Source organism: Colletes gigas, unplaced genomic scaffold (genome assembly GCF_013123115.1).
Source record: "Colletes gigas isolate AHSC1104 unplaced genomic scaffold, ASM1312311v1 Colletes_gigas_Sc00101, whole genome shotgun sequence".
NCBI classification, from domain to species: domain Eukaryota; kingdom Metazoa; phylum Arthropoda; class Insecta; order Hymenoptera; family Colletidae; genus Colletes; species Colletes gigas.
The window spans coordinates 123,007-141,655 of NW_025106727.1; the positions used below are offsets into that span (position 1 = coordinate 123,007).

Genomic DNA, 18,649 nt, shown 5'->3' on the forward strand with positions numbered 1-18,649 from the left:
ATAATGAAAGGCAACCTAAATCATTTTTGTATTGTTAAAGGAAAACATCGATATCGGGTATTTAATAATATGTGCACGTACTACGAGTACGATAAAATGACAATATTGTCTTATTCATAGGTACTGCAAGAATCGTATGGAACATATGTGCCCATATCGATATTCACAGTGATTACTTTCTTCATTTGGATTCTGATCTATCGATACGTGCCCGAGACGGAAGGAAAGACCTTGGAGGAGATACAGATAGAATTGCGTGAAAAACATTGATAGTTACTGTGCGCTCAATATAGGTGTCACTGTCACAAAATATTTATTGAAATACAATTTGAACCTGAATTAAAGTGCACATTTTTTTCCAAACTTTGCGGCATTACATAATCATTTCTTCGAATCTGTAACATCGAGCATGATCTCGATTATCGTGCACGAGTCACCTAATGTAACGTGGAATGATATGGATATTATTCATTTGAAACTCAAGTTTAACCTTAAAATTTATATTATAACTTCAAGCTGCAAGCAGTCTTTTTTTAGAGTTTAATATGCAATTTAAGGATTAAGGGGGGAGTCTCATGTGAGACCTCAAAAATATCAATTTTTTTTGCTTCATTTTTTGAAAGTATATACAGGGTGTCCCGTAAATAGTGTAAGAACCGGAAATGGGGGGTAGCTGAGACGATTCTGAACAACAATTTCCTTTGCAAAAATATCGGATGGGGCTTCGTTTTTGAATTATTAACGAAAAACACTGACCAATCACGGCGCTCGCCTTCCGCGCGCTCAGGGCCGTCCGACCTCGGAGAGCCACCGCGCCAGGTAGGTAGCAAGATGCACGTTGAAGATACATCGAGGAACGAATACAAATAATTAAAAATACTACCACTACAACTGTTACCTAATTCGTTAATTACTACGTAATTAGTACGTAAATTACTAAATCAAATTTATTAATTATTTGTATTTGCTGTTTCCGAGAAAGAAGGAATAAAATCTCGGAATTTTTAGGAAATTAACCCTTCGCAACCGAGTGACGCTTCTCGGCAGAGTGTTTTAAAATAAAAATAAAAATTATTATCAGAAAATTAAAAGAAATACGGTAAGAACCATTTGTAACCGTTTGTTATTAAAAACTGTACTGAAAAAGCAGACTGGATTTCTGCGTACCGAAACATTCCTCGAATGCAAAGGGTTAATAGAGTGTGGCGGCCAAGGCACCACATACGCCTTAGCCGTTCGAAGCCGCTACAATGTATGGTTGCACACGAGACGATGGTTGCACACGAGACGACCAGAGCCGCGTGAGCCGAAAAGCCGTTGTCGTCTCTGACCGTCTTTTGTTTTTGAAGGCCTCTTGGTACGGTGGCGATGATCGTACCAGAGAATCGAGCGTAACCCGCACCACGAGTCACGTCGTTGTACGACAGCAACAATACAATTGTGCGGAACGGAACAGAGCGGAGTCATTATCTTCCCGATCCCACATTGGTGACCCCGACGTGATCTCGCCGCGCAAGTAAAGTTTTTTTAAGAAAATTTGGACATTTTTCGTATACGGACAATATTAGTTAGGGTAGAGAAATATGTGTATAGTGTTAAGGACATAAGAAAAGGACACGGTTTGACAAATAGTAAGCGCGGTGTGTGTGTGCGGTGAAACTATTTTTTTTTGTGACCAAGACTGGTAAAATGACTGACCCTAACGTTAACGCAGGGACATCCGCGGGTGTGCCGTTGGCAGTTGATCGCGTCGCTGTACGGATACCCGAGTTTTGTCCGGGAGACCCGGAGATGTGGTTTTCAATGGTAGAGAGAAGTTTTGAGGTATCCAATGTAACGTCGGAGACCACGAAATTCGGGTACATTCTCGGCGCGTTAAGTGCGCGACACACCGCGGAAGTAAGAGACATTATCATGAATCCCCCGGCCGCGGATCCGTACACGACGCTAAAAAATGAGTTCATTCGCCGGCTTAGTGCGTCGCAGGAACAGAAAACGCGGCGGTTATTGGAACACGAGGAAATCGGGGACAGAAAACCATCCCAATTTCTTCGTCACCTGCGCGGATTGGCCGGTACGGCTTTTTCGAACGGTGTATTGCGGACGCTTTGGATGGGCCGACTACCTGCTAATATGCAGGTGATTTTAGCCACGCAGCGGGACACCCCGCTGGATAAGGTGGCAGAGTTGGCAGACGCTGTTGCGGATACGATGACACCGCGGGTACAAGTCACGGAGGCCGCGATTACGGGCGTATCTGCATCCTGCCAAATACCCCCGCCGGGCCCGAGCATCGAGGCCATGTTAAACATTAAGATGTCACAATTGGCTCTTTCCTTGAGGCAGGAAATTTCTGCCATCCGTGAATCCTTGGTGGACCAGGGGCAATCTTCCCGTCGCAGGTGGACCCACCGAAATCATCCAAACTCGCGCTACCGCAGACGATCTCTATCGCGATCGCGAGAGCGGCCCGCGGGAGGACAAATGGACCATCAAGGGAAATGCTGGTACCATTGGCGGTTCGGTCCGGCCGCGCAGAGGTGCGTTGCACCGTGCAATTGGAACGCCACGGATCAGGGAAACGACCTGGGGAGTCGTTGATGGCGGCCAGCGACACAAATCCAGCATCACGCCGCCTCTTCATCTTAGACAACAGCTCGAAGACGGAATTTTTAGTGGATACCGGGGCCGATTTGTGCGTTTTTCCGCGCCGCCTGCTAGGCGGATTGCGAGAAAGATCGGAGTACCAGCTGGCGGCGGCGAATGGGAGTGTAATTAACACCTACGGGACAGTGTCGTTAAACCTGCACCTCGGCCTACGACGGGATTTCGTGTGGCGATTCGTGGTTGCGGATGTTACAAAACCCATAATCGGGGTAGACTTTCTCGATCACTTCGATCTTATGGTGGACATCCGCAATCGTCGCCTCGTCGATCGGACCACGTCGTTAACGGTCCGCGGAACACGAGCCGAGGATGAAACGCCGTCGGTGAAGACAGTAGCAGGGACTACCGTTTACCACCAGCTCCTGATGCAGATGCCGGAACTTACACGGCCTAGCGGCACCCCGATGAGGACTACGCACCAAACGGTGCATTACATCGAGACAACCCCTGGACCACCCGTTTCCAGCAAGCCGCGGCGGCTTGCACCGGACCGGCTCAGGGCTGCCCAGAAGGAGTTCGACGCGATGGTGAAGATGGGCATCGCTTGTCCTTCGAAGAGCGCGTGGTCAGCACCCCTTCATATGGTTCCGAAGAAGGGCGAAGAAGCTTGGAGGCCTTGCGGTGACTATAGAGCGTTAAACGCACGGACAATTCCCGACCGATACCCCGTGCGTCACATTGAGGATTTTGCGCAACAACTGAGTGGCAAAAAGGTATTTTCCACAATAGATCTCGTCCGAGCTTATAATCAGATTCCGGTTGCGTCGGAAGACGTCGGAAAAACGGTCATTACAACGCCGTTCGGGCTTTTTGAATTCCCGTACATGTCGTTCGGGTTACGAAATGCCGCGCAAACATTTCAGCGCTTTATCGACGAAATTTTACGCGGTTTCGATTTTTGTTACGCGTATATAGACGACATTTTGGTCGCCTCAGAATCCCAAGCCGATCACCTGCGCCATTTAGAATTATTATTTAAACGATTAAAAGATTATGGCATTGTTGTTAATCCGAATAAATGCACGTTCGGACAGGAAGAAGTTAAATTTCTAGGCTATCGGGTAAATGAAAGCGGCACTCAACCTTTGCCCGGCAAGGTACAAGCCATAAAGTCATTTCTCCTTCCGAAAAACGCGAAGGATTTGAGGCAGTACTTGGGAATGCTTAATTTTTACCGCCGTTTTATCCCAGATGCCACTCGCTTTCAAGCACCCTTGAACGACTTTCTAGCCGGCAATTTAAAGGGCAAGACCTCGATAGCCTGGACTTCGGAAGCGCGTCAGGCTTTCGAAAATACCAAAAATAGTTTAGCAAACGCAACCCTGCTTTCTCATCCTGCGATCAACGCTCCATTGTCGGTTACCTGCGATGCTTCTGATTACACCGTAGGAGCTGTTTTACATCAGTGCGTCGGCAACGAACGACAACCATTAGCATTCTTTTCTAAGAAATTAGGATCTGCCGAAAAGAAGTATTCAGCTTACGACCGGGAACTACTTTCTATCTATTTAGCAATAAAACATTTCAAACATATGCTCGAAGTCAGACATTTCACGATTTTTACAGACCATAAACCCATAACTTTCGCTTTCAAACAGAAATTAGATAAATGCTCTCCTCGACAATTCCGATACCTAGATTACATTGCGCAATTCTCTACAGATATTCAACATATTTCCGGTAAAGACAACGTCGTTGCCGATGCACTGTCCAGAGTGGAAACGGTTAACCACTCGATTAATTTCGAAGAATTGGCAAAATCGCAAGCCCAGGATGAGGAGTTGCAGCGGTTGTTGAATAGCCTGCGATTACGCAAAGTCTCGTTGCCTGGCACGTCTTCCGAAATTTTTTGCGATATTTCGACTAAGAATGTAAGACCTTATGTCACCCCTCCTTTCCGACGTGCAGTTTTTAATATGTTACATGTATTATCACATCCAGGTATTAACGCGACGATCAAGCTCATAACGCAACGTTATGTTTGGCCGTCGATTAAAAGAGATGTTCGCACGTGGACACGTTGCTGTATACTGTGCCAAAGATCAAAAATTTCCCGTCATGTGACTGCACCATTGGCTACATTTGTTAAACCTTCTGCGCGATTCGAACACATTCATTTAGACATAGTAATTTTACCGGTGTCCGAAGGTTTCAGGTATTGTCTGACCTGTGTAGACAGATATACGCGGTGGCCGGAAGCCTTCCCCATGGTCGATCAGGAGGCCCAAACCGTAGCTCGAACCTTTTATGACGGTTGGGTAGCGCGGTTTGGTGCTCCCGTACGGATTACCACCGATCAGGGTAGGCAGTTCGAATCCAAATTATTTTTTGCGCTGAACAATTTAATTGGATCCACACGCCTTCGCACAACGGCGTATCACCCAGCGGCTAATGGGATGGTAGAGCGTTTTCACCGACAGCTCAAGTCGGCTATAAGGTGCCACGGATCCGACAGGTGGACAGAAATACTTCCGACGGTTCTACTCGGTATTCGTTCCGCCTGGAAAGAAGACCTCGGCGCTACCTCAGCGGAATTAGTTTATGGCGAGCCATTAAGATTACCGGGAGAGTTCTTGTCTTCGCATTCAGCGGAAGGCACAGAAAATGCTTCCGATTTTACTAATAGACTACGCAACCATTTTTCTAAATTGAGTCCCTCTAATGCATCACGCCATTCCGTTAATCGTACATTCGTTTTCAAAGATCTTAGCAGTTCAACACGTGTTTTCATCCGAACAGATTCAGCCAAAACTATTTTACAACCCGCTTATGAAGGTCCATACGCCGTAGTGCGCCGAGGCGAAAAAACATTTACAATAAACATTAGAAGTAAGGAAATAAATATATCAATTGAAAGGCTAAAGCCTGCTTATATGCTAGCAGAAAACAGACCGGATCCCGTGAGCATAGAAAATCAGCCGGTCACACAAACAAACGTACCTGACAATGCGCCGGTTATACAGCAACGTGTTACGCGTTCAGGTAGACGCGTACGTTTTCCCGAGCGATTTCAAATTACGCGGTAGTACTTAAGGCTTGCGCATTATTATAATAAGTATCATATACCATTTATTTTTATCCATCACTTTTATGTACTTTCATGTATTTTTAGGTATTACGTATTATATATTAAACTCCATGTAAATTCCTTTTTTTTTCAACTCTGTTCAAATACTGTAATGTAAATCTTAGTTAGGATAACGTATTTTATATAATAGAGTAAATGGTAGTGGTAATGTAGTCGGTCAATTTTTCGTAATTGTGCCAATTACTGGCAGGGGGGTAGTGTGGCAGCCAAGGCACCACATACGCCTTAGCCGTTCGAAGCCGCTACAATGTATGGTTGCACACGAGACGATGGTTGCACACGAGACGACCAGAGCCGCGTGAGCCGAAAAGCCGTTGTCGTCTCTGACCGTCTTTTGTTTTTGAAGGCCTCTTGGTACGGTGGCGATGATCGTACCAGAGAGTCGAGCGTAACCCGCACCACGAGTCACGTCGTTGTACGACAGCAACAATACAATTGTGCGGAACGGAACAGAGCGGAGTCATTATCTTCCCGATCCCACAAGAGAAATAATTGAAATTCGACTTACCCATTCATCTGCAAGTTGACCTACTGCGCTGACAATAGGGCCCGGCCAATGCACCGCTGTCGATCATGGCAAGGTCGAAGAGCCCAACGAAAATCAGCTGATGGGCCAGCCCGGTCACTGTACCTGCTTCTCACCCCGAAAACACTTCACAGCACGGTCACTAACACTTTTCACTTTCGCATACCGATGCGTTCCGTTGCACCCTTCTTCGATTGTTGCTCCTTCCTGGGTTGATAACGGTGCCTGGATGTTGCTCCCTCCTGAATTGTTACTCCTTCCTGAATGGTTGTTGCTCCCTGAATTGTTGCTCCTTCCTGGATTGTTGCTCCTTCGAACCTTGCTCCCTTCAGGATTGTTGTTCCTTTTCGCTGGGATAATGGGCGCGATACTTACGGGCGGCTTTCTCCGCGTTCCCCTTGGAGTATGCGAAAACGAAGAACGAACGATAATACTCTGCGTTTACGCGTTCCATCGCGTGCGTCCGCTTCTGTTCAGAAACGCGTAGGTTCTGCGAAAAATTTTGACTGACAAATTGCATTTCCCTCCCCAAAAAAGTTCCAGGTAAGGCAACCCATTGTCGCGCGATTCGGAGTTACCTGCGATCGACGAACGTGCAGACCATGTTTGCCGCAAATGTTTGCTGCAAAACCGTACGGTCGGCTCTTCTAATAGAATTTTTAAGATTCACCGTGAATATTTTTTCATGGATAACATATTTAATTGTACAACAAAAATATTTAACACAAATATTAAAAAATATATCTTCTTGGAATTTTCATTTGAGAAATAAGAACTAGAAAAAATATTATTTAATATTCTTTTTAAATATTTTTGTTTTTTGTTGCTCCAATATTATTTATTATCGCATATTATCTATTATGTAATTGACTCCTTGTTTCGATTCGAGGTTGATTTCGTACCTCGCGATTGCGTCGCGATATCCCGCACGGTGGAGCCCGTCTTCGAAGTCGTAAATTTCGAAGCTACCTTTGCTCGCGGTAAACGGTCCGTCGCGTCGCGTTGCTTCAAGGAATTAACCCGGAAACAATGATTCTAAGGTTAATGCAGCACGAATGTTGCTGCTGAATGACGTTGAACTGATGTAAGAATGTTCTCGAAATAAAATCGTCGGTGTCGAATCAGAGTCGAACTGTACGTTAATCGACTCGCGGTTGCGATGGAAGTCTTTTCGTTGTTAACTGTTCGGTGATCGAAGAACGAGTGCTCGAAGTGTCCGGAGCCCGTTTCCTCCTCGGCTCGAACCCCCTCCGACTCGCGATTTCGGGGGTTTGTCTTTCAATTCGCGTTAATTTTCCCGTTTATCGATTGGCCATCGACTTGGGGGAGGAGGATCGATTTTCCTGCCCCGTTGGGCAGGAAACTCCTCCCTCACCCGATCGTGGTGGAGGCAAGGCCCAGGTCACCCTGGCACGTGCGTTGCAGCCGTTTTATGGCTGTATTGTTCCACGAGTTGGCGATGGTCGTTGTAGAGGACCGTGCCAACCGCGGAACAATACAGCCCTTCGTCGGTCAACTCGGGCCTTGCGCTTTCGAATAGTTAAAGTGCTTGAACGGTTTACGATTATTTTTGCCAGATGCGGAATATTCGAAGACTTTTTCGACAAAGTCATGTTTCCGCATCTGGCACCATAAACACGCGGAAAAACCCGAGCCGAACGGACGGAACATGCTCCCCCCGTTGAACGCATACGGCGTTTAAGATTCGATTGCGCATCTTGATGAGCTGCCAGATTATTGCTGGAGAGGTTCCTCGTTTGGTATTGGGAGCATCGCCAACTGCTTCACGTTGCGTCTGTAGGTGCCCTGGTTGGTCCGTGCGGTGACTGCTCGGATGATGTTGTCCGCTCCTGGGTGCACCTTCTCGACTCGTCCGAGATGCCATTGTAAAGGTGGAAGATGATCATCCTTTAAGATGATCAAGGATTGTTGCGTCGCAACGTCTTACAGCGTGAAGGCATAACCATTCACCCAGGACAAGGGAAAACCCTGTAGCGGTACGTGCCGATACAAGGCCACTAAGACACAATAGCGACATTTGGTCGCCAGAAACCGTTTCAAGGTTCGGAAATAGTTTATAACCTAGGCACCGTCATCCGTTGCAACGACCTCGACTTTCCCTTTCCAAGACCACCCCCTCGTCCTGATCGTCTTCCACTTTCCTCCTACTTTCTTCTCCAAAATAACCATCCCACGACTTCTCCAACATCCAATTACAAACCTGTATCCTCCCACGTCTTACCATCACTCAAAATCTCCAACCCCAATCAGAACTCCTGCGACCTGTAATGGTAAGGAAAAAGAATCATCCAGTTCAGTTCGTTCCAACCATAGAACACCGAAACCGACTAAAAGACGCTCCACACAAATCACCGACTCGCTGTAACTTATAGTTTCAACGTGATTCGGTTACAGCGTGTAACCGAACAGTGTATCCGTGATACACTGACCGAACGAGCAGCTACGACGTTCAACAAGGATCCTTCCTTGATCTCGTGCGAACCCTTGGTCCACCTTGTTCGCACGTTCAGCTGGTGGATATACTCCTTGTGCCATCTGGCCCAGAAGTCCTGCTTGACCTTCTGAATGTGTTGCCAATTTGACAACCGGTTGCTGGGAAGATTGCTGAAATCGGTCTCGGGCATGCTCGTTAAAGAAGTGCCAATCAGGAAATGGGCAGGAGTCAACGCGGCGGGATCGTTGGGATCAGATGACAGAGGAGTTAGTGGACGGGAATTTAAAATCGCCTCGACTTCGATCGCGAACGTGTTAAATTGTTCGAATGTGAATAATTCATCCCCGACCACCCGTTTTACGTGATGCTTAAACGATTTGACTGCGGCTTCCCACAGTCCGCCGAAATTAGGGGAAAGAGCCGGTATGAAATGCCACGAAATTTCCTTGTCCACGAGGAAGCGTTGCACCCTTTCGTCCTTCTCAAGAGTTTGGTATAATTCGGCCATCTCGTTGCTGGCGCCTACGAAATTGGTGCCATTGTCCGAATATATGTTGCGGCATATTCCTCTTCGCGCGACGAAACGTTTTAAAGCCGCGATGAAGGCTTCGGTGGTCATATCGCCAACGACCTCGAGATGTACGGCCTTTGTCGGGAAACATATAAAAACGGCTACATAAATTTTAATGCGATTGCGGTTTCGAAATCGTTTTTCTTTGATGTGGAACGGTCCGCTATAATCGACGCCGCAATTGTAGAAGGGTCGACATTCGGAGACGCGTGCCGCAGGTAAGGCGCCCATGAGGTAGGTTACGGCCGGAGGGTTTACGCGGAGGCACCTGACACATTGACGAATTATTCGTTTGACCCTATTTTTGCCGTCAATGGGCCAGTATTGTTGTCGTACGGTGGCCAGCGTATTGTTGATACCTGAGTGGTGTCCCTCCAAGTGGGCTTGACGCAATATTAGATCGGTGACGCAATGGTTTCTTGGAAGCAGGATCGGATGCTTCTGGTCGAATGGCACGGTTGCGTTTTGTAGCCGACCGCCGACGCGAAGTAGTCCCTTGTCGTCCAGAAAAGGGTGTAATGGCAGAAGCCGGCTCTTCGGATGTAACGTCTTTCCGATTTTGAGATCGCGGATTTCTTGATCGAAGGCGGAGGCTTGAACGAGCCTCAAGATCCGTTCGTTGGCGTGGTGGATTTCCTCGGCGGACAGTGTTCCTTCTTGACGAGAACCTTTCTTGAATCGGAGACAATATGCGACGATTCTTCTCAATTTGGCGAGGTCTGAGTATCGGTTCAGGATTTCTTCGCTGCGAATGATTGTGGTCGCGAAACATGCGCGCGGACGGGTTTCCGGAACCTCTGAGGTGACGATGAATTTTGACTTGGGCCAATCCGCGACGTTGTTGGCGAGCCATTCTGGTCCGTGACGCCAGAGAGAATCCCTTAAAAATTCTGCAGGTGGCTGGCCTCGCGAGATCAGATCTGCTGGATTGTCTCCTGATTGGACATGATGCCACACTGCGATGTCCGTTTTCTCTTGAATTTCGGACATTCGATTTGCTACGAACGTTTTTAGCGTGCATGGCTCTTTCCTCAGCCAGCTCAGGACCACCGTCGAATCGGTCCATAACCTCACGAAGTCGAAACCGAATGCGTTGATTTCACGAACGGTCGAAACCAACGACGCGAGGAGTACGGCTCCGCACAGCTCTAATCTTGCAAGGCTGACGACCTTCAAGGGGGCGACGCGAGACTTTGCGCATAACAATTTCGTTTTGATATGACCGCGTTCGTCGATTGACCGGACGTATAGGCACGCTCCGTATGCCCGCTCGCTTGCGTCGCAAAATCCGTGCAACTCTACGGCGCGGATAGCGCGTTGACCGACGTGACGCTCGAATGATGTCCGATTCAGTGATGGCAACTCCTTGACGTAAGTGGTCCATTCGGTATGGATGCTGGCTGGTAAAGATTCGTCCCAGTCCAATTTCAGTAACCAAAGTTGCTGCATCAGTAGTTTCGCGGTCGTGATAACCGGTGCCAGCAGACCTAAAGGATCGAATATCTTCGCGATGGTGGACAAGATTGTTCGCTTCGTTACTCTTGTCTCGATATTCGGATCCACCGAATAGGTGATGTGGTCGTCGCGCGCGTGCCACGAGACGCCGAGAGTTTTGACCGTTGCGTCTCCGAAATATTTGGTGTGGATTTGGGCTTCCGGAAGTCCTGTGAGAAGTCGTGGTTCGTTCGAAGCCCACTGCCGAATGTGCAATCCACCCAATTTGAGAAGCCTGATTGTTTGCTCGCGTAGCCTTATTGCTTCTGCGTAGGTGTCCGCTCCGGTCAACAAATCGTCCACGTACAAGTCGCGCTGAAGAACGGTTGCCGCGACTGGAGCCTCAACTCTTTCGTCGTCCGCTAGCTGTTGAATGCTCCTGATGGCGAGGAACGGTGCGGGAGATAACCCGAACGTGACGGTGTTGAGTTCGTAGGTTTTGATCTTGTCATCGTTGTCTCGCCACAATATGCGTTGGTACCGGCGATCTTCGGGTCTGATGAGAAATTGGCGGTACATTTTCTCGATGTCTCCGGTCAAGACATACGTGTGCGAACGAAACCTGACTAGGAGCGCGAAAATGTCGTCTTGAATTGTCGGTCCAGTTAACAGGGTGTCGTTTAACGATAGTCCGCTGCTGGACCTTGCGGATCCGTCGAAGACGACACGAATCTTAGTCGTCGTGCTGGTCGGTTTTATGACCGCGTGGTGGGGCAGGTAGAAACCCTCCGTGCCGCGAGGTTCTACCTCGCTCATGTGCCCCAGGTCCAGATACTCTTTTAAGACGTCCGAATATTCGCGTTTTAAGTCTGGGTCTCGCCGGAATCTGCGTTCGAGGGACAAAAGACGATTCAAGGCGCGCGATCGAGATTCGCCGCGTTGCGTCTTTTTTTCGTTAAACGGCAGCGCGACGATGAAACGGCCGGTGTTGTCTCGCGTGACGTGATCTCGGAAATGCTGCTCGCATTGTTGTTCCTCGAAGGAAAGGTGTCGCGTTTCGGATACCTCTTCCAACTTCCAGAACCTTTGAAGGTCAAAGGTTGGGGTGGTGAGAAATGTGCGCTGTTTTTTCCGCGCGGCAGCCGTTAATACGCTCCCCCCGATGATCCATCCAAATTGCGTTTTTTGGAGGACCAGATCAGGTCCAGTGCGAGGAGAAAGTCGATGTTGACCGATGCTGAGCGAGGACAACGTAGGACCCGTGCCGATTAACATGTCCACCTGTGCCGGTTGGTGGAATTGCGGGTCTGCGAGCTTGATGTTCGCCGGTATCGCTATTCGAGAACGATCGATGTGCTCGTCCGGTATTGGTCCGGCGATCCGTGGGATCGTGAAGAACGTTAATTCCCGCTGATAGTTAGATAGTCGCGATTTGATCGTGGTTGAGACCAGTTGATTCGCGATCGTGTTCAACTGGTTCAACGCTTCAATCGTCGTGGTATTGTCTTTCGTTGGAAGCCGTAATTTCGTCGCCAGGTCGTTGGTAATAAAATTTGCGCTCGAACACGTATCGATTAGGGTCCGACATTCGAACGGTTTTCGGTCGCGATCGAGTACATGTACGATTGCGGTAGCTAGCAACTCGGAGGTCGATCCGTCGATCGCGAAGTTGGCGGCCCTCGGATGGTCGGGCTTTCTGACGGTCGATCGTAGTCATGATTCGTTCTCCGGGTGCTGATCCTGGTGCAGCTTCGTGTTGTGCCGGTGGTTACACACACGGCATCTTCCGGCCTTGCAATCTTCCGTGTGGTGGTCCGGTTGCAAACAATTAAGGCACAAATGTGCCTTGCGAGCGGCTTCAACGCGACGCGGTACCGTTGTATCCAAAAACCGCGGACACTGATATATCGCGTGCGATCCCTCGCATACGGGGCATTTCGCGTTGGCGTATCCCGTTCGTTTCGGTCCCGGCGGCGGCGTCGATCGGCGTTGGGCGCGTGGAGACGATGGAGGGGTTGACCGTCGTTGCGAACGAGGAGATGTCGGCGGCGTCGGACTGTTTCGCGCGGTGTTGGTCAAATAAACTTGACGTTTTTGTATCGGTGGCTGCGTTCGCGGATAGCCGGTGGGATTGCGCGTCGGGGTCGCTCGCGGTCTGTTCACGGAGTCGCGGTATGTGGGCGAGCGATTGATGTCGAGTCCGTACTCCTTGCTCTCGTGCGACGCGTTGTGCAGGAATTTGAACAGGTCGTCGATTTTCGGTACCTCCGTGTCCGATAAAGTGCGCTACCACGATCTTCTCGTCTCGGTCCCCATCTTCGCGATAAGTATGCTCGCAATGTCGTTTGGCGATAGACCGAGGGCTTGCATCGAGCGAATGTGAAGTTGCATGTGATTCGCCAAATCGCGTATCGACTCCGATGAGTCGTCTGGCATCGCGGGGGTGTCGCGTAAGAGCGTGGCGTGACGTAACACGAGCGCACGTTTATTGTCATAAATCTCCATGAGATGTTTCCACGCAGCCTCGTAGTTGTCTTCCGTGATGCTGAAAGCTTCGATCGCGGCTTCAGCTCTTCCGGACAACGATAGTCGCAGATAATGGAGTTTCTGAATTTTACTTAATCCCGGTTGTGTATGGATCAAGGTATGGAACGCGTCCTTGAACGTTATCCACGTTTCGATACGACCGTCGAATTTCGGTAGATCGATTTTTGGTAGATTTACCGATAGCGCGTACGCGGAAGAAGAGGGGGTTGGCGAATTGCCGCTCGCGGGTGAAGCCTGTGTCGCGCGTGCCTCTACGCTTTCGAACAAAACGACCGCGGTGGCCATGACGTCGTCGAAGTGGTCTGTGGTGTTTTGTCGTTCTTCTTCCTCTTCTTCAAAATCCGTACAATTTAACGAGCTTAGTTCGTCCTGGATGCGGTTGAAGGTCTCAAACTGACTGCGTAACCTTCCGATACGTTCCCGCAATTTCACGCGCTCTTTGGTGGAATCCGCGTATGTCTCTACCCAGTTTCGGAACTGCGTGATCTGGCTCTTAAAAGTCCGTCGCTTGATTTTCAGATCACGAACATGCGCGGAGACGATGCTGGACGCGTTCTCACTTCGAGCTTCCATTTCGATACGATTTTAACGAGGTTCAAGGAATGGTTTAATAGGGGGATGATTGGCAAATCTAAAGTGCGAGCCTACCTTTGACTGGATCTCCCGATGGCTGGTTGATCCTGGACCGTCTGTTGTCCTTGCTGGATGATTCCAGTTGGTGATGGCTGCTGCGTTTGTCCGTAGAATTGCCGTTGACTGGATTCCGCGAGTGTTGTGCTCTGTTGCTCTCCCTCGTTCAGCACAATCACTGTTCCACTGGTCACTGGAATCCGGCTCGAAGGACCATGTTTCGGTTCGAGGTTGATTTCGTACCTCGCGATTGCGTCGCGATATCCCGCACGGTGGAGCCCGTCTTCGAAGTCGTAAATTTCGAAGCTACCTTTGCTCGCGGTAAACGGTCCGTCGCGTCGCGTTGCTTCAAGGAATTAACCCGGAAACAATGATTCTAAGGTTAATGCAGCACGAATGTTGCTGCTGAATGACGTTGAACTGATGTAAGAATGTTCTCGAAATAAAATCGTCGGTGTCGAATCAGAGTCGAACTGTACGTTAATCGACTCGCGGTTGCGATGGAAGTCTTTTCGTTGTTAACTGTTCGGTGATCGAAGAACGAGTGCTCGAAGTGTCCGGAGCCCGTTTCCTCCTCGGCTCGAACCCCCTCCGACTCGCGATTTCGGGGGTTTGTCTTTCAATTCGCGTTAATTTTCCCGTTTATCGATTGGCCATCGACTTGGGGGAGGAGGATCGATTTTCCTGCCCCGTTGGGCAGGAAACTCCTCCCTCACCCGATCGTGGTGGAGGCAAGGCCCAGGTCACCCTGGACGAGGGTGACCGAGGTTTTCTCCCCAAGTCGAAGGCCCCGCTAATTTTCCGAGGAAAAAACGGAACTCCGGATTTCGCGTAGCTGCACGTGCGTTGCAGCCATTTTATGGCTGTATTGTTCCACGAGTTGGCGATGGTCGTTGTAGAGGACCATGCCACCCGCGGAACAATACAGCCCTTCGTCGGTCAACTCGGGCCTTGCGCTTTCGAATAGTTAAAGTGCTTGAACGGTTTACGATTATTTTTGCCAGATGCGGAATATTCGAAGACTTTTTCGACAAAGTCATGTTTCCGCATCTGGCACCATAAACACGCGGAAAAACCCGAGCCGAACGGACGGAACACTCCTTCTTCGTGGATTAATTTTTATAAACAACACCTTTTTATTTTATTTAATTTTTCATGGTATATTCTTCTTTCTTTTTTATAACAAATTTTCCATGGAAAAATATTCACGGTGAATCTTAAAAATTCTATTAGAAGAGTCGACCGTACGGTTTAGCAGCAAACATTTGCGGCAAACATGGTCTACACGTTCGCCGATCGCAGGTAACTCCGAATCGCGCGACAATAGGTTGCCCTACCTGGAACTTTTTCGGGGAAGGAAATGCAATTTGTCAGTCAAAATTTTTCACAGAACCTACGCGTTTCTGAACAGAAGCGGACGCACGCGATGGAACGCGTAAACGCAGAGTATTATCGTTCGTTCTTCGTTTTCGCGGACTCCAAGGGGAACGCGGAGAAAGCCGCCCGTAAGTATCGCGCCCATTATCCCAGCGAAAAGGAACAACAATCCTGAAGGGAGCAAGGTTCGAAGGAGCAACAATCCAGGAAGGAGCAACAATTCAGGAGGGAGCAACATCCAGGCACCGTTATCAACCCAGTAAGGAGCAACAATCGAAGAAGGGTGCAACGGAACACATCGGTATGAGAAAGTGAAAAGTGTTAGTGACCGTGCTGTGAAGTTTTTTCGGGGTGAGAAGCAGGTACAGCAATCGGGCCGTCCCATCAGCTGATTTTCGTTGGGGTTTTTGACTTTGCCGTGACCGACAGCGGTGCATTGGCCGGGCTCTATTGTCAGCGCAGTAGGTCAATTTGCAGATAAATGCGTAAGTCGAATTTCAATTATTTCTCTATTAACCCTTTGCATTCGAGGAATTTTAATAACAAACGGTTACAAATGGTTCTTACCGTATTTCTTTTAATTTTCTGATAATAATTTTTATTTTTATTTTAAAACACTCTGCCGAGAAGCGTCACTCGGTTGCGAAGGGTTAATTTCCTAAAAATTCCGAGATTTTATTCCTTCTTTCTCGGAAACAGCAAATACAAATAATTAATAAATTCGATTTAGCAATTTACGTACTAATTACGTAGTAATTAACGAATTAGGTAACAGTTGTAGTGGTAGTATTTTTAATTATTTGTATTCGTTCCTCGATGTATCTTCAATGTGCAACTTGCTACCTACCCGGCGCGGTGGCTCTCCGAGGTCGGAGGGCCCTGAGCGCGCGGAAGGCGAGCGCCGTGATTGGTCAGTGTTTTTCGTTAATAATTCAAAAACGAAGCTCCATCCGACATTTTTGCAAAGGAAATTGTTGTTCAGAATCGTCTCAGCTACCCCCCATTTCCGGTTCTTACACTATTTACGGGACACCCTGTATATTTAAGAATGTACTGTTAAATTTTGAGAGATAAATGTCAAGTATTGTGGATTGTAGAACATTTTTTGTATAGCCCTCGCGGTAATTACCAGTGTTAGAATCTAAGGGTTCTAACCGGGGTCCGGATGAGGGAAAGTTCAGGGAAAGTTAAGTTGACACAATTTTATTTGTATTTTCGCTTGTCGCGCAGCGACAAGCCTTTTATTTTTATAAAGGTTAAAAAAAATAGAAAAAAAATACAAAAATAAAAAATAAAAAGTTGAAAATAAATATAATTTTTCTTGTCGGGCCGGGTTGCCCTATTGGCGTTCCCCTGGCTGCGATACTGGCCCTTGATTCCTGTAACAAAAGGATCGACCAGAATTAAATACGTGATTGCACGTATCGTAAACACGCTCGTCAGCTGTTCGCCTCGCTCTCCTCGCGACTATCGTCGCGCTTGGAGGGGGGAGATCAGCTGTCGTTAAGCGTAAGCAAGTGGACTGTATTTTATTGTTGCTCGCGAATCGTTATTAATTAAAACGATCGACGAGACTTTCGTCCTGAACAGCGGAGAATTGACTCGTAACTGTCGGAGGCTCTGTGTCGCCACGGACGGGTCACCAAATGGAGGTCGTAAAGCTCCAAGTGTGTGGATCCCGTGAGCACGCTCACCGCGCAGATCGACGTAGGTACGTCGTGCAAGGGAATTTCCTTCAACGCTTTATAACTACTACACAGCGACCGATTATTTCGGGGACTGTGCAGTAAACGAATTTACAGTAGGAAATCCCAAGCAGGTCCACCCTCACTATAAAGCCTACCCGGCGACCGTTTGTACGGGGACCGTATGTGGTAGGCGGCGTGAAGAGTGGGAGGCGCTTTGAACCCGAACTCCGCCGGTGGGTGTACGGTCGACTCGTACACCAACGGGGTTTTCGGATAGGGTTCGCAGTGACCTTTGCACGGAGAGCTCTCCACGAGGCGGTACCGAACTATCGGTAGGACCTTTGGGAGGCTCCCAAGCCGTATAGCTTTGAAGGGATTCTAGGTGCGTGCACCCTGAGTCCCTTACGTCGCGGTCGCGGCAACGACTGCAACGTACAATCAACTTCTCGCGTCCGCGGTCACGTCACGCGCTGCGTGCACTAGACCACTTCCTTCGCTTAAAGAGATTGTTCTTTTTTGAAATCTCAAATCGCAGCAACGATGAGAATTCTTTACAGAGTCCAAAATTTATTTCTTGCCGAGAAGCGTTTTGCTTGCTCGGCGGAGCGCGTACTTTGAGGAGCGAGATCGTCTGGGATCCGCTCCCGTTGGCAGTCGGCTCGTGAATAATTTCCAAAATCGTCGAGCATCGACAGACGAAGACTCGGTCGCGCCTCGTCGTCGCGACGTGGCGCTGTCGAATCTGATTGTCGATCTCTTTTCAATTAACGATACGGTTCTCTCTCTCGATGCTGACGTCACTATGCCGTTTAAATGGCGTTTGAAGCGAATCTTCGCGTGAGGTCAGCGTACAAAACACGTAAACGGCCGCGGTTTTAAACTGTCTGTACGCCGAACGAACTCGGCGACAGCCTAACCTTCCGGAATGTCACGTACACAAACGGATACGGGACTCGCGGCCGAGAAATAATATTTCACGGACGAACGCGAATTTAAATAGTTTTGAACATATTTAAACAACCAGAGTCATTGCTTCGGGTGATTACCATGCACAGCCCAGACCACAGACGAGATATATGAATAGACCTTTCACGTAATGTAATTTTTCGGCCGGAGTTTCTGGGGTCCCGGGACCCCATTACCATTTTCGTGTCATTTGCAACGTTATCAACAGATTCAGAAATTAACACAAGAGGAAGTGAGACAGAAAATAAAATTACATAAATTTTATTATTTTTTAACGGAATTAAAGCTGTAGGGTCTATCATTGGACATTAATCGATTAATTTCATTGGAGAAATCAATCGATTAAGAGTATTTCAAAATTTCAAGATTATTAAAATTCCTAAGGATGTATTTCATTGATACGTACACCGCAAATTCTCTATTTTTTATTTTAAATTGTAATACATCATTTATTAAAAAAATAACTCGGCAGAAACGTATTTGCGACTCGAAATCAGTTTAATCAGACTGTGCATCGGGCCCCCGGAAACTTCTCATTCCTCACTTTCGCACACTATGCCCAATTGCGTGTACGTGAGCTCGTTGAGTTTCGGAAGAGCCGAGAAGAACAGGCTGATACTCGCTTTCCTTCTCGCTCTTGCATCGCTGACGTCGCTTACATTTCTCGAAAGCAAGCCTGCTGGCATCGCCACCCGTTCGA

The 18,649-nt window shown here is 48.2% G+C and overlaps 1 protein-coding gene across 1 annotated transcript in view; it reads left to right on the forward strand.

Moving 5' to 3' along the window:
• The window catches only part of LOC122404083 (facilitated trehalose transporter Tret1-2 homolog), a 36,658-nt gene extending 36,143 nt beyond the window's left edge, over positions 1–515 (forward strand). Inside the window, exon 5 of the mRNA XM_043407976.1 lies at positions 121–515. Within this exon, the coding sequence (XP_043263911.1) occupies positions 121–270 (150 nt within the window). The 3' untranslated portion in view covers positions 271–515. The remainder of the gene's footprint in view (positions 1–120) is intronic.
• Positions 516–18,649: the final 18,134 nt, after the last annotated feature.